The sequence below is a fragment of the Scomber japonicus genome, chromosome 16 (genome assembly GCF_027409825.1).
Source record: "Scomber japonicus isolate fScoJap1 chromosome 16, fScoJap1.pri, whole genome shotgun sequence".
In the NCBI taxonomy this organism is placed as follows: Eukaryota; Metazoa; Chordata; class Actinopteri; order Scombriformes; family Scombridae; genus Scomber; species Scomber japonicus.
In genome coordinates this window covers 10,754,206-10,770,709 of record NC_070593.1, presented here as the reverse complement: position 1 = coordinate 10,770,709, position 16,504 = coordinate 10,754,206, and the positions used below count along the sequence as shown (strand labels likewise).

General features: G+C 41.2%; 1 protein-coding gene across 1 annotated transcript in view; it reads left to right on the top strand.

Annotated features, from left to right (window-relative positions):
* Positions 1-16,504, top strand: part of tnika (TRAF2 and NCK interacting kinase a) — a 58,117-nt gene continuing 41,613 nt past the window's right edge. Inside the window, exons 1-2 of the mRNA XM_053335052.1 lie at positions 1-164; positions 11,483-11,548. Coding sequence (XP_053191027.1) covers positions 108-164; positions 11,483-11,548 — 123 coding nt within the window. The 5' untranslated portion in view covers positions 1-107. The remainder of the gene's footprint in view (positions 165-11,482; positions 11,549-16,504) is intronic.

Below are 16,504 nucleotides of genomic sequence, written 5' to 3'. Positions count from 1 at the left end.
GGTTGGAGGACAGCAGAGACTGAGCAGCAGAAGACCACACAGTCGTGACAGCAAACGGCCGTTTTAGGATACCGGGCAACTGAGAGGAGCTTTTTGTGTCCTCCATTATGGCGAGTGACTCTCCAGCTCGGAGTCTGGACGAAATCGACCTCTCCGCTTTGAGGGTGAGATGATGTGACTTAATTTAAAAATATATATTTTTTAAAGCTTAAAATATAGCTAATCTCATAGAAACTGGTATGTGTGTGTGTGTGTGTGTGTGTGTGTGTGTGTATGTGTGTGTGTGCGCGCGTGTGCGTGCGCGCGTCTCTGGCTCCCTTGCACCTGACATAGCTCCATGAATAGCAACCGGCAGGAGAGCAGAGGAGGCTGCAAGAGGCGGATGTGTGGGAGACGAGCTGCCAGGCCGTCACAATGTGTCAAATTATAGACCACATTATATATAGACGTTAACTAATATGACATCTGGCTCGCGCTTCTGATGCCATATCTTCATTCATGTCAGTAACAGGAATGTTAATGGTGTGTGTGTGTGTGAGATGCTGAATTGAGGTTCTGCTGACTTGGATACAGGGTGTTTGTGTATCTTTTTTTCACTGAGCCAGCCTATTATAGGCCCATCAGTCTTGATTCGGACAGTAGTGGAATTTAACCTATTTCTCTCACACTGCTGATTTCCAGGCTTAAGTCTTACAGAGCTTGTCCCTTGTTTTCACGCTCAATTTTGCAGAATTCTCCCCACACAGTGGTAAACTAGTTTCTCCTTCTTGCTGTTTTTAATGCTCTTTGTGTGTGTGTGTGTGTGTGTGTGTGTGTGTGTGTGTGTGTGTGTGTGTGTGTGTGTGTGTGTGAGCATGCCAACCTACCTGTAGTCAGTGTAGCCTGTTCTCTATCAAAGCTGAAGCATTGCATGCTGCAATAGTCAGTTCTTTTGTTCATCCAGTGTGTGCTGCAAACACACACATACACACAGACATACACACAGGCATACACACAAACCCTTCTGCACTTGTGTTTATGCGTGGATACCCATATTTTCGCTTCACTGGGCATGGTGTGTATTTGTGTGAGTGTGTGTGTGTGTGTGCTTCTAATGTGTGGGTGTCTGCCAGGCTGATAGTCAGCTGCACACAAGTAAGGGATGCTGCACATGAGAAAGGGGCTTCAGCTAAAGACCTGTTTGCTGTTGTTCATGCTCTGAGCGACAAAACCACATGACATACATACACACAAACATACAGACACAATGCAGTTGTTGTTTGTCTGCTTGTATTCACCTGTTTCCTTCTCTGCTTGACTTGATTGTGCCCGCATGTCCATTTCAATACCACCATTCGGTCTATCTTTGCCCATCTCTGTCTCTTTGTCTCTTTGCTTATCTGTGTTTCTGTTTAAATGGCAACTATTCATCCAACTAGTATCCGCATGTTGTTTCGCTTTTCTTCTCCATCAATTATATCGCCTGTTTTTCCAGCATCATGTCTGTCTGACTGACTGACTGTGCCTCCTTGTCTATCTGCCAGCCGCTCTGTCTCTTACCATTATCTCGGTGCCCACCTCTCCGCCTGCATAAAAAGTAACATTCACAGGGGAGGTGAGTGATGTGTGTGATGAAACAAACACTACTTTTGGGTTTTACACGTATGTAGTGTAGCACATTTTCACTGATGGAGAGGTAGAACAGAAAGGTGAGCATGAAAGAAAAGGAAGAGGAGGAGGAGGAGGAGAGTGAGAACTGAGACAGACAGTGAAGAGATGAAGAGGAGGGAAGTGTTTGTGTTTATTGGGAGTCACCATGCATGTCCTGTTCCTTCAGAGGCGTGATCTCAAGCGCATGTCTCTCAGTGTGACTCAGTAGCAGCTACAAGGACACACGTGCACATGCTCACAGATTTGCTTTTACATGGCATGGTCATGTATCTGAAAGTAAGCATATATATGAGACCATACGCATCTGATTATGAAGCCGTCTCATCAGTAGTAATCATTTGACAACTGAATGTGAGCACTCAGATTATAACCAGAAAGAGAAAGTTCCCTAGGCTAAGGTTGTAACATAAAATCTTAAAGAACCTTTTTATATATTCATACACTCACTGACCACTTCATCAGGTACATCTGTACAATCTAATGCAGTATAATACAACAGCTAAGCTCATATATTTTCGGGTTTTGTAGCCATTGTCATAAAGGTGATAATTCTACTTGATGTTTTTTATTGAGGTCATAGTGGGTGGTGGTGTACTGGGGTGCATTATATTGAATGGTGTTCTTAATATTTTGTCCACTCCACAGTTGAGTTAACCAAATTTGGGTTTGAAGGTTCTACCCAGTGTAAACATCATATAGCCTGAATGGAGAGTTGTAACAAGCCAGAACAGACAATATGTGACACTGTCAGATAGTGTGGACGTGAATATTTTTTCCAACTCTAAATCTACTTAAACAACTAAGTAGATGTAAGTAAAAGGTAATATATTTTATAATGCCAAGAGTTGAAGTAAGATTTTCCGTAGAGGTAGCAGATGCTAATCTCAATTGCAATGAATTTCTTTTAACGTAATGATTACATCTCAAGGCAAACAATCATTTCCAAAGCATGCAAGTTCTCAGGAACGGAAGACTTGTCTGGAACGGTTTATTTATAACGTACGCCCCTGTTATTGCTTCACCTCTGCTCTCCTCCATCACATTTTTCCATCTTTTCATTGTGTCTTTTGACTTTTCATGTTAGGACACACACACACTCAAATGAGTGTACAGTCAACCACTGGACTGGCTAGACAGGAAGTAGGTCAGCTGGCTCTGACGATGATGAGGTGGGGAGGAGGGATAGGGGTTTATTATAATACTGGCATTGGTGGTGGTGATGGGGGATTGTGTTTGTGTGTCTGTGTGTGTGGGGGTATGGTGTGTGTGTGTGTTGGGTGGAGTGGGGGGGGCACAATGACCATCTCACAGACACACACACACTATACAAAGAGACAGACAGAACTGAGTGGGAATTATAGTGCAGAAAGAGAAGTGGATTCTCATGTTTGCTGTCTCCGCACTTTCTCTGTTATTCTCTTCTCCATGCCTCATCGGCTCTCTGCGACATGTGCTGTTGTCACACATCAACCCCGGCAGCACCTCTATAGATGCCACATGTTTCACTCGAGTGGGAAAGGCCAGAATTGGAGGCAGGCTCAGAGATGTCATCACCATTTCCCTGTCTCACCGTGACTCAGAGTATCAACCAAGAGAGCAGAAGAGGTCAAAGAATTGTGGTCTTTTTCAAATACAGACAGTGGTTTTTATCTAAAGTGATACAGACACATGCTCACACATGCAGGTCAGAGGCGTCAGAAGCACGGGTTCATGCAGTCAGCTGACGAGAGCAACAGATGGTAAAACAGCAGGAAGTATAGCCACAGCACCACACACAGACACACTAACGCACACACTGGCAGTAGACGAATGTGCTGTGCAGGGACTCAGGTGTGAGATGGGAGATGAAAGAGAGAGCAGGTGAGGATGAAGGGATGGCGACACAGTCAGGGGAAGACACAGAGGGAGAAAGTGATGGATTCAGAGAGAGAGGCAGGATGTGTGAAGATGAATGGAGCTTAGAGAGATTTAGAGGGACATCGAAAGACAGAGAGAGCAGAGAAGGATGAAGAAAGCGACAAAGGCTGTACTCGGGCTAAAGGTGGAGATGTGACCAGTGACTAAAGTAGTCCAAGGCAAAGACCCCTCTCCAGATCTCCTCCCTCCCTCTTCATCCCTGTTGCCCAGTAAGGCCACATTCCTCGGCCCTTCACCACGGACGCCATAGTAACGGGGCCACAGCAGCGCCCAAGGCTTACACAGAGCTTATTCATGAATAGTCTATATACTGTATGGCAGTCTGTCGCTGAGAAATGCCCCTCTCCCTCCCACCCTCCTTTCCACTCTGCCTGCCTGCTTCTAGTTGACCTATTTTCTCCCCCCCAAGTCACTGATAGAGCCACATCAAGTGTTTAATTCTCTGCTATACTTATACCAGCATTAAGATACATGTACAAAAATGCTGTCCTAAATGCTCAGGTTAATGGCCGGTTTTCCCGTCAATGTTCTCAATGCACAGGAAGTTATTAAGCTTATGTCTCAAGTAAAAACACCACTTTAAACTGTAATTAATGTGCATCATCTTGCTTTAAAGACATTTAATATTATGTTAAAACATTCTCTGTAGCACACTGTCATCCTTTTTCTTTCCTCTAATACTCAGACAATCCAAAGTGTACACACACACACACACACACACACACACACACACTTGCTCTTGAAGGAATCATGTGCATGTAAACAAGTCCATAGTAGGAGCTGAATCCCTCCACTGTGTCTGACTTCCTTGGTGCGGGGCAGCAAGGAAAGCAAGATTGATTGAAATGACGGAGGAAGAGAGCGTCAGGGAAAAATTGAGAAGAAAAGATGAATGATGAGAGAGGCAGAGGGATGGATGCAAAGATGACATGAGGAGGTGTGAGATGACAAGTTGGCAGAGATGGATGGAAGGCGAAAGGCGAGGAGCGGATGGGTTCATTAGCATCACAGAACAAACTGTGGTGTGTATAGTCTTCGGCGGGCTGTAAATCTGTGATTAAGAGTTGACTCCTCTTAATGTACTGTACGTGTCTGGGTGAGATGTACTGGGAATTAGGCTACCACAGCATCTCCTTGTAAAAGCAGGCATTGGTGAGCCATGTTGTTAAGTGTAAGTGGTTTTATAAGAGGCAGACCTGGCCCCAGCATGACTCCTATCATCCTCTTAGGGTCTCTAATTCAATCCACCTCACTTCTCTGTAATTCACTTTCTATAGACACTAACAGCACTCACCTGGCCACTGCCTAGTGCTCAGAAACATGCCTGTATTAAAAAAAACAGTCAGGGTGAGTTTTAAATAACCAATTATTAACTTTACAAATACTTTTTTCCATTTCTAGTTCTAATTGCATTAAGTAGTTGGGCATTTTGTGGCATTAAGACAATTCATGTTTTGCAAGGTAAGGTATCAACACTGTGAAAAAGATGAGTAATCCACCTTGTCCAGTTGAGGGCAGTGGAACAAGCTCTAAATACATTGTTGACGTGCTTTCTGCTTATACAGTTGATGTGATGAATGTTATAACAAACAGTTGCCTATTTACATATCCACCAGATGCAGAGCAACATTAGCATTCATTTTGAGTTGTGTTTCTAGTCACATGATAACTACAAGCCAGATATTAACTGTGCTTTTAGCTCAGTTTTACTCTCCACCAACTCCTGAGGGAAATGTCTGGCACTTTAGTTGCAGATGCTCCATTATGTTCACTAGCTAGTGGTTGACTGTCTGTTTTGTAGCTTGGTGCTGGGCAGTCAGTTAATCAGTCTTTTTGTTGAAAACAAATGCCAGTTGGAAACTAGCTTAATGAGGGCAGTGAGGGTGAATCAAAACAGCAAAGTCGCGGCCCATAAAACCAAAACAATGAGCTGAAAGACACCAAAACACTTGGCAGAGCAAAGTCATACTGAAGACTCATTAGCCATCTATCAGATTACTTCCTATTTTCAGCCATTGTTAGTATACCATTTTAGTTGGTGCAACTTTAAAATAATTACCCAATAATATAACCACTCTGTTGCAATTCCCACTATCCAGCATCTATGTAGGCTACGCTAAATTTAGCTTAAAATAATCCTGTTTAACCTAGGTCTGGGTCCTGACAAAATGTTTAGAAAATCCACCACTTCTTTTTAGCTGCATGCAGCATGCACACTGACAGGATGTTGATCAAAAGACTTGTGAAATGTATTGATGTAATACGTGCAGATCTTTTGAATTGCAGTAGACAGTAGGTAGTAGTATCAACATGAAGTACATTTTTCATTTATACTCAGAACAATTTGCTTGTGCTTTTGTCTGAAATGAGTGCAGATTGTTTTGAGATTGCACTTTTTCTTTTTAGTAATTTGTGTTAAGTGTGCACCCTCACAGATATATATATAGTTCCCATACCTGCACTGATTTATTTCTGATTTAGCAGAAATCTAGTTCTCACTTATTGCACTGTTGGTGTTTTTTCAGTGTGCTCACACAAACAGCTTCTCTATCGTACTTATCCGTGAGCCATGAGTTCAATAGCAATCTTGACCTTAACTGATAACAGAAAAACTGATAGATATGTCATGCTAAGGCCTTTACAGCAAATAACTTTAATTTCTCTGCTAATAAAACCTCCTCTGATCTGCAGGTTACAGCCAGCTCTATAGCTCTTAATGCTCAGTAGCATGCCTGTTTTTATAATAGAATTTGACATGGCATGATGGAGTGACAAAAATATATTGAATGTTTAGATTTCCAGACATTTAGACCCTAATTGGAAAATATACAGTAAGGGATTAGATAAGAATACTGTCATTTTTCAGTATTTGTGGTTTTGTTTACTGAGTTTTTAAGTGTTCGTTCTTCTTTTAAAGTATTTTTTGACAGTTTACCTGTAAATATTAATAAGAGTGGCTCTGATACCAACCACATGGAACCACAAGTCTTGGTATGTACTGGCACAGTGAACCAGGAACTTGAATGGCAGCCAGATAGAACAAAACAAAAACAGAGTCTCAGGTGTTTGTCACATTGAATGTACACGAGACAAAGTTGTATAATATAATGGAATAAAACAGTATTTTGTTATCCAACACTTAAATCACATATTCTTGCAAATTAATGGTGAGACTAGAGAGAGAGAGAGAGCTATGCACAGATAATGGTTGTTGTACGTGTTGATCAGGGGATGAGTCATGCTTTTCCTTGTTTTGTTGACGCAGAAATGTTCTTTCAACTTCACACTTACAGCAGTTATGGCCAGTGTGGTTAAGAAGAAATGTTTATGTGTCCATAATCTCTTGTCACTTTTGAATGTGGTGATTTTGGTGATCATATTGAATGTGTTCACATCAGGATTAGCTTTTGGTTAGGTAAGAGTTAGGGTTAGGAATGTAGGGAAGAGGATTAAGGTTAGGTTGAGGAATGAAAGTACGAATGCAGTCAGTAAAAGTCCTCACACATGTAAAGTGGCTTTTACAAGAACTGCCGCCCTGCACTCTAAAAGCCATTATTTCTAATGGCCTGTGCCTCTCATGGACCAAGATTCCCTGTTTGGAGAAAAAAAGTGGACACAGTATTCATTTCAGTGTCCAAAGTTTAGTCCTACTTTTGCACAAAACCCTTCTATGTCCAGGAGAAATGGCAAAAAAAATACACTACTAATGAAGCAAAAGAAGCAAAACACTTAGAAACGCAACATTACTGTTTTCATGTAAAAGCCTTGCAAATGTTTTTATAAAAATGTCCTCACATAAATTTAGGGAAGTTGCTTTGTGGTTTTGGAAAATTCTCAGATGTCTGGTCTGTTATGAAACAACTAATAGATGAAGTAAAAAATACAAAACAAAAACATGCACAGTCATGATGGGTAGACTACAAATCTTCTCAAAAATTCACATATTGGAGATGTGGCTGTGTGTTTTTACTGTACATCACCTCCTAAATGCCTGATCCCCATTCTTCCTGCTGTCAGCAAATTTCTGTTGTTTCAGAAGCTATAATTAATAGGTTTTTGTTATTCAGCAGCTTCACACAGACACGCGGTGATTCATCGTCCACTAGTGAGGTCATGTGGCAGTCATGTGATGCTGGCAAATGCTCAGCAAGAACACAAAATGAGAAGGGGACAAAATTGCTCCACTGATAGGGAACTCTAAACCACTGACACACAAGCATGCACACACATAAGCACAAATGCCTACACGCTGACAAAGCCTGGCGCATACTGAGAGCTCATTCTGCAAGTGGCCTATAAAATATGAATGATATTGTGCAAAATTTTTATCAGCAAGCCTAAGGACATGTATGAACTGGAGCAGCAAAAACGTTCTGTTTCTCTAGCCACAGCACTCATTCTGTAGGCTGTGCATGGAGGAGAGGGAAGTTCCACATGCATGTCCAGTGCTTGTGGTGACTACGGTATATGAATATGCATGTGTGTGTGTGTGTGTGTGGATTTGCATGCGTTGGTATTATGAGTCTGTTGTGTGAGAAGAGAAAGAGAAAGAGAATGCATCCTTAGATGTATCTTGGGAGTTCCTGTCAGAACTTTGTATGCAGCTCTGAGACTTAATTCACACAGCTGCCAAACACACACACACACACACACACACACACACACACACACGGAGAAAGAAAAATAAAGTGAGAGGAGGAAAAAAAATCTACCTGCATAAGCTCAAGGCCTGATAGCAATGCAAACAGCCACACTTCTGGATGCTGCTGTCTGCACTGCTGAAAGCGGCTTGCAGTCTCTCTCTGTGACTCTCTCTTTCGCACATACACATGCATTTAGTTAGACACACACTCTTCATTTCATGCCCACTCATACTCGTTAGAACATTTGAACACTGGCACTTGTGTAGGAGTGTGCTTTTGGCACAGCACATGAGTGTGTGTGTGTGTGTGGTTATGAGAGTGCGAGAGAGCGAGACAGCGGGAGGATGTACTTGAGACGGAGTGTGAGAGAATGAGTTTGTCTGCCTTTTTGTGCAAACGTGCTGTGTGTGAGGGAAAGTGCATTTGTGTGTCTGCTGCACATAAAAGAGAGAAGAAGGGTAAAAAAAACGACAGGAAAAGGAAGGAGAGAGCAAGAAAAGCACAAGGCACTGTCTTCAGAAATGGCTGACAGGTTGACAGGTCTGCTGAGACCTGCAGAAACTAACATATAGAGACAGAGCAATGGAGAGAGGGATAGAGAGAGGCTGTGTGAGAGAAGAAAAGCTGAGAAGAATTGAGGAAAGAGAGAACGTAAGCCTGTGCCAAGATACAGTATTAAAATATACACTTGCAGACACCTTGCATGCAGTAATAAACAGTGGGGCCCGAAAGGCACTTGCGAAATTTTCTGTCATCCTTTGGCCATAATCATGTGTCATTTCCTTCTCTATGTAAGCATGTTATGAAAACAAAATTATCTGAAAGTTGATCTGAAATGCTGAAAGTGAGAAAGAGAAAGCAACCTAGCGACAGATGAAAAAACAAACAAAAACGGGACAGACTGTGTACCAAAGACACAGGAGAGATGTGATGAGGTTAGAGGAGAGACAAGGATGGCAATAGAGTGCTTGTGTGGCTTTTCAGAATGGAAATACAAAGATGCTTTATTGAGAGGGGAATAGTCTGTGAAAAGTGGGTATCATGTAATATCGTCTGTTCTCCAGTTTTGCATGAGTCCCAGTGCAGATCTGCACAATGGCATGGTTTATTTCAGTGAATCAGCATTGAAAAAAGCCTCTAGCTGTGTCCTAATGGAAGATTTCATTTTTAAACATCTTTGCTTCATGTCATCAGAATGATTTATAAACATCATTCATAATGGAAAAAAAGGTATGGAAAATTACGTTATTGATTATTGGTTATTGGTATATTTGTATCTGACATTATAGCACTGTATAGAGAAAATTGTAAAGTGAGCACTAACATTACACATTGACAGACATTGTTGATATGAATTTTCCCAAGAATAGCTCTCAACATCTCTGCTGGCACCTCTGGCTGAAAGAACAAGTAACAAAGCTAAAGAGAGTTGCGACTGAGACAAAAGAAAAGATGGTATCTAAAGTTTACAAAACTTTTTAAATGGCAAGGACACACTGGATTAAAAGAGACATAACAGAAGCTGGTAAACACCTCAGTGGTTTTGGGACTGTGTTGGAATGAGAGGAGTGTTGGACAGAAAGTCTTGTCCTGGACAACGCGGGTTAGCGAACAGAAGCTTGTGGAGCAGAGAGAGTGTGAAAGAGAGAGAGAAAGAAGGAGAGGGTGAATACCAGCTATTGTTGGAATGCCGTAGCAACGTGCGGCAGAGTGGAAGGGGGAGGTGTGTGTGTGTGTGTGTGTGTGTGTATATATGTGTGTGTGTCTGTGGGGTCAGCGAGTTTTATGCTGTATTAGAGCTGCTCCGTGTCAGAGATGTGTTGCGTTCTGTGTTGGCAACCTAGCGACTGTTGGTTTAAATGATTAGCTAGTCTGGACATAGGCCTAAAACAATCCAGCACTGCATTTCAGACCAATGTGTCAACACCCGTTGTGTTCAGTCGGTTGAGCAACACTTCAGTACCGACTGGTTAGAGGTTCATCTCCCATTGTTCAAAATACATGTATCCACTGTTGTAATATGGATAACTACAGCCTTTCTAGCAGGGCTGTGAGGTTGTACTTTGGTCATGCTAAGAGTTAAAAATGCTAACATCAGAATGCTAACATACTCATAATTACAATGCGAACATGCTGATGTTGCTATGTTGTTTAGCATGTATAATGTTTACCATGTTCATTATCTTACTGTAGTGTGCTAGCATGCTACCATTTTTTTTAATAACACTAAACACAAAGTATAGCTGAGATGGATGGGAATTTCATTACTACTGCAAGTATTTGGTTATGAACTTTTGGACAAATTACTGATATTGGTGACGTTTTTTTTTTTTTGGTCCAATCCAAACCCCAAAATATTTAGTGTCAAGTTTAACAAAGAAAAAGCATCAAATATTGAGAATTGAAAAGTTGAAATGAATGAATTTCCAGCATATTAAAAAAGTGACAAAGACAATTATTCAGTTATTAATTTTTTTCCTGGCAGTTAGCATAATAAGACTGCTTGTTTGTCTTTTTGAGAGCCTTATCATCTGTGACAGTGGTCTCTGGCAGCTTGACATATTCTGTTTCAGCTACAGAGACAATAGACAATGGAGTTGTTTTCACACATTTTATTGTAGTTACCAGTTTATTGTTACTTTAATTAATTTAATTTATTTCCTTGGCAGAAGAAACATCTTACACAACCCTTTAGAAACTCTGCAAGTAAACAGGACTAACAAAACACTTTTAGGGCTGTCTGTCTCAACATAAACAGACTTCAATACACTTGCTAGCTTGGCAACCTTAAGGCTATGAGCATTCTATAATGCAATACTCCACGTAGGTGGCCTTATCCATTTAAAATATAATATCTGATGTGAGCATGTAATTGTCTGGATGAGATTATGTATTTGTGACAGTAATGAAAATCATCCTGGAACCATGATTCTCTACAATATTTTGTGCCAATTCATGTACTTAATTTATAGACATTCCAGTGAAACATAAATGTTCAGAATTTCATGATATACATCCACAACTTGTGGAGATATTTCAGTCTGGACCAAAGTGTCTGGACCGACCATCCAAGCTTTGTCATCCATTGAGCTACGCGCTAGCATGGCTAAGAAAATTGATGTCATGCTTTATAATACTTGATAACTCTAACTCTAAATCTGATTCAACATACACTGAAGGGTTTTTAAGTTGGTTTTTAGTTGAATGCATGAATTAATGCTCTTGTTATGCTTATTGATCCTAATCCCATCATGTTTCCTTTGTCTTTCTAGGATCCTGCTGGCATCTTTGAGTTGGTTGAGCTGGTGGGAAATGGCACATATGGACAGGTCTACAAGGTAAGATATGCACACAAATAGACTTTAATATCTGTCTTTCTGATAGCATTCTCCCGTATTCTCTAGAAGTGTATGGAACAAAGAATAGAAATATGCACTGTGACAGAAGGAAACAGAAAAGACAGGAGATAAAAGCAGCACACAAGCTTGAGAGAAATGGAGCGAATGTAAAAGAGACTTAAATGCAGAGAAGAGAGGCAGAAACTGGGGCACATTAAAGTGATTTTAGTTCCCTTTCTCATTTTTCTTCCTTTTGTCTCTGTCCTTACTGTATTTACTTGTCTTTCTGTACATCTGCACCTCTAGATTACAGAGGGAAAAGACTAGACTAGATTCAAATCTTTAGGGGGAAGTGTTTGTTCTTAATTGGTTTGCTGTTGAGACATCACTGTGGTCTGAGGTATTTGCTGTCAGCTGGACTCAGCTGTTTCCCGCTGTCGTTCAAACACTATCTTTCCGTCCATGTCATTGTCTGAACTTCCTCTTCCCTCCACCGTTCTTCAGTTCTCGCTTCCTTTTCCTGCTGCTGCTGCCTCATCCTGTGACTTTACAGCAGCCTGTGGCACTTTGTTCACTCACCTATGGCTGGAATAAACATGTGTTTGTTCAAATATCTGAAAGGAGAGACATGTGAAGGCCCTTTTACATGTGTGTGTTGTGTGTGCTAGAGTGTGTCTAATGGAACAGTGAGTCAAGGTAAGATGGTGATGGAGAGGAGCTGTTCTTACACCAGATTGTACCAGATGAAGGGTCAGGTAGAGGTCATACATGACTCTTCACTCTTCTAGAAATAATCTGACATTCTCACATGAGTGTGTGTGTGTGTGTGTGTGAGTGGGACAGAGGGGAGGAAAAAACACAAAAGGAATGGAGAACAGGAGAGTTATGTGTATCCATTTATTGCTGACTGTGCTGTCTTGGTGAAAGTCACGGCTCATTTACTGGCTGACATTCAGCCAGTCTGTTCCTATACATTACCGAGCCACAGAACGCCTGTGGCAACAGCAGCAGCCTGTTGGGCCTGTGGCCCATACAGCTGATCCACACTGGTTTCTGATTGGGTGTCACACAGTGTATAATACTAAATGGAGTCGATAGTGAAGCTTATACTATTATTTCTTACTATGTGGCAGCTCTGAAAATTACACTTGTACTATTTTATTTTATTTTTCTTTTACACCTATGATGTTGTGAATGTGTCTACTAGATATTTTCGTGAGTTTTGTTGGCAAAACACTCTTTTAAGAAATATGCAAGGAGACTTTATGAATTAAAACAGTAAGTTACTTTATCCATTATTTAATGGACAGAGGATGAATTAGTACTACCTGCTTCCATCTCTCAGTTGTGAGAATTTGCTGCCTTTCTATGTCTTATTTGAGGGTTTTGGACCATTGTTCAGATAAAGCAAATTTGAAAGTGTCATCTTGAGCAATAGGAATTTTTGTTAGGCACTTTTCACTATTGCCTGATAATCACAGATCAAAAAATGACATTAGTTGATAGTAAAATGAATAGTTACTTGCAGCCTTAATATGAATCATCTTTTTTTTAAACAAGCAGAAAACATGCTGAAAATGCTTTGTAGTGCTCAAATTGCCCTTTCTGTACTGCATGAATAGACACAGATGGGGCCAGATGTAAACTGGAAAAAATGTGACTCATACATACAGATTAGGAGTGGGGTCACTTGAGCAAAAATGCCATCTATTTTAAATTCCTTACTCGGTTGACATCCCCCATCTAGGTAAGCAGTCTGAAGACGATCAACTTCTTGTGAACAGGTGAACTCACAGAGAAGATTAATTAACTTTCAGTCTGCTAGGCATTAGTGAACTAGAATCGCTCTGACTCTCTCTGAACCATTTTAGACACTTGTTATAGCAGAGAAAATAACATAACAAGCATATACTATATATACCTCAGGACTACAGTCAGGATCCATGAATTGAGTGAACACAGGTGGATTATGAATTTTTGCTCAGATGTAAAGATGAGAGTCAGACGGGCTGTAAACATGATTTTACTTCTTGCTATGATTCCAATTCTCCAATTTGCTGAGTGGCCAGGGGCCAGTTTTTCTCTGATGTATCTGTGATCATAGATTGCAAGTTAACAAGTTGTGCTTTGATATTTTCTATTTGCTGCAGCTGCTGCAAACAGGAGAATGAACAGACAACTCCTCTAGAATACACAAGCACTCTATAGCTTGTTTCCTTGGTGAATTTATTGGGCAATGTATGCAGATAATCAGTTATAACCAGATTTTATTTTCACTGAAATTGAAAATGTATTTCTGTGGATAGACAGATTCAGATGACCTTTGGGCTTACTAAAACTTTAATAAACCCGTTGGAAGTGAAAAATGCATCGGTTAAAAGCTAAGAACTACTACATTTCCAGAGCAATCATGATTTGGGAGGTTTAGCTTTCCATTAGGATTATAATATGAAAACTCATCAAAACAGGAAGCAGTAATCGGATACTTTGGTGCTTGTCCTGCAACAAGAACACAACTCAACCAGTCCATTGCATTCTGCTGCAGTGGATTTTACTTGGTGGACTATGTGTAATGAGGCTAGAGATATAGATTTATGTGTACCCATGCATGCATCCTTTTGTGTTTTAAGTATATATGTGTGTGATAGTAATGGCCAGTGCAATGTTTTATGTTATTGGTGATGGAGGGTCATTAATGTGCTGAACAGCTACAGTTCTTTGTGTCTGTGAGCAAGAGATAACAGGTTTATCAACAATTTCATTACCCCATCTAGTTAAATGATACAGATCTGGTCCGTGGTGCTTTATCTCTTTTTTTTTCTCCCCTTGTGTACACCCAAAATCTCATCTCAATTAAAAATTAAACAAATAATAAAAAAAATGTCTTGAAAAGTTGTTCCAGGCTGTTGCTTTTTGTTGCAGTTTCCTTATCAGCAAAAAATAGTTTGGCCAAGAACAGTGATAGACGAGTAGCCACAGCAAAAAGATAATTTTAGCTTGACTTCAGTTTCTCACCCTCTGTCTCCCTTTCTCATCTTACATCTCCATGGCAGTTATGTTTCTTTGTTTTTCCTCCTCTGTCTATTCATCCCCTTCACGTCTTCATCCCTTGCCTCTGCACATTTCTCTTATCAATATGTAATCATGTTTTTCCTCTGGTTTTCCCCAGTTTTTTGGGTTGAAACTTCCCTGTTGAGCTGTACTTAAGGGAGCAGCCTCTGCCTACAGTATGTGTATATATAGCTTCGACTGGCTGCTCTAAAAGGGCCATAAATAGAGAACATGGGTAATGCTGAATAATTAAACACATTCTCTCTCCACTTTCCTCCCTCTCCATCTCGCACTCTCTCACTCTCTCTCTCTTCCTCTGTTTCCTCCTCTAGCTCTCTCTCTCCCTTTTTCTCTCTTACTGTTGTCACTCTCTTTCTCATCAGCTCCTTCTGTCCGCTCCCTCATTGGTATTTCCTCTCTTTATTTTGCCACGTCTCTCCCCCTTCCACTCGCATCCCACCAACCCACCCTCCCTCCCTCTCCTTTTTTTTAAATTTCATCACGCTTCTGTTCCTCTACTGTCCCCCCCCCCCCCCCCCCTTCTCCTTTTCTTTCTTATGGCTGTGAATATTTGATGGGGCTTATGGGAATTGCAGTTCTCCGAATTGAGGAAGCACTCCATGCCTCACACATAGTGCCACAGTGGGGTGGGAACAGGGATTATTCCTGGGCAAACCACTGGCCGAAACGCTCGCTGGCTGACTGACAGGACGACTTATTGACTGACAGGCTTATTGATTGGATAATTGATTAATCACAGTTCCTCGTCATTCCCGGGAGAGAAGTCATTTTTCTCCTTGATGGTTGCGAGGACAAGTTTAGAGGGCAGCTAATCATATCTTGGTCACAAGAACACAAATGCTACACAGGCACACACATTTGCACACAAGCGATACATGAACGATGACACATTCATCCCATCGTCTCATCAACTTGTCTCCTTGGCTTTGGCAGCAACAAAACATTTCCGGTGTTTGTGTGAGTGTGTGATTGTGTGTGATTGTGTGTGATTGTGTGTGATTGTGTGTGAGAGTGTGTGTGTGTGAGTGTGTGTGCGTGTGTGCGTGCGTGTGTGTGCCATTTTCACATTTCACATAGTTTCTCTGCATGACTGTGCTGTCTCCATGCAGCGAAGGAGCAGGAGAAAAAGAAGAGAAGAGACGACCAATCTTTTTCTCTCTGATGACAGAACACATCCACTCTGCTCCTCCTCAGGCAAAGTGCTCCGCACTCTTAAAATATTTACCAGTCACTCTGACACACACACACACACACACACACACACACACACACACACACACACACACACACACACACACACACACACACAGAGACACAGCAGAGCAAAAGTGACGGTTGGGGACCTGGGCTGTATGGGTGTTTATATGCTCACCCGCTGTGACAGCAACTCACTACAAAGAGCAGCTCTATGGTTTCCATTTATTACACTGGTGTGCGTGTGCAAAAACCTATGTTTGTGAACACAGGTTTAAAGGGGCATGTAAGTAGTGACATACCATCATGTCACTGTGTTTGTTTGTTTGTTTCATGTAGTCAGGAGAGACGGTTGTGTTGTGTTGTGTTGTGTTGTGTTGTTACAGCTCTGAACAGTATTTCTTCTTATCATGGGTTTCTGTTATCTTTCAAACTGATGAGTAGATGAGATGGCACAACACAGCACGGAGTCATGTGCAATTATGACCTTGATTCTTTACTGATATCATGATAATCTTGTTACTGTGGCAATCGAGGGCCTCTGGATGAAAACAAATGGATGGGATGAAAATTAGGATTAGGACTCAAATACATTTTTGTCTTATTAACCAACCACACCTGTATCTTTCTCTCTTTCTGTCTCTGTGTCTGTGTCTCTTTATTGTTTTTTCCTGCAGTGTCCCTGTCTGT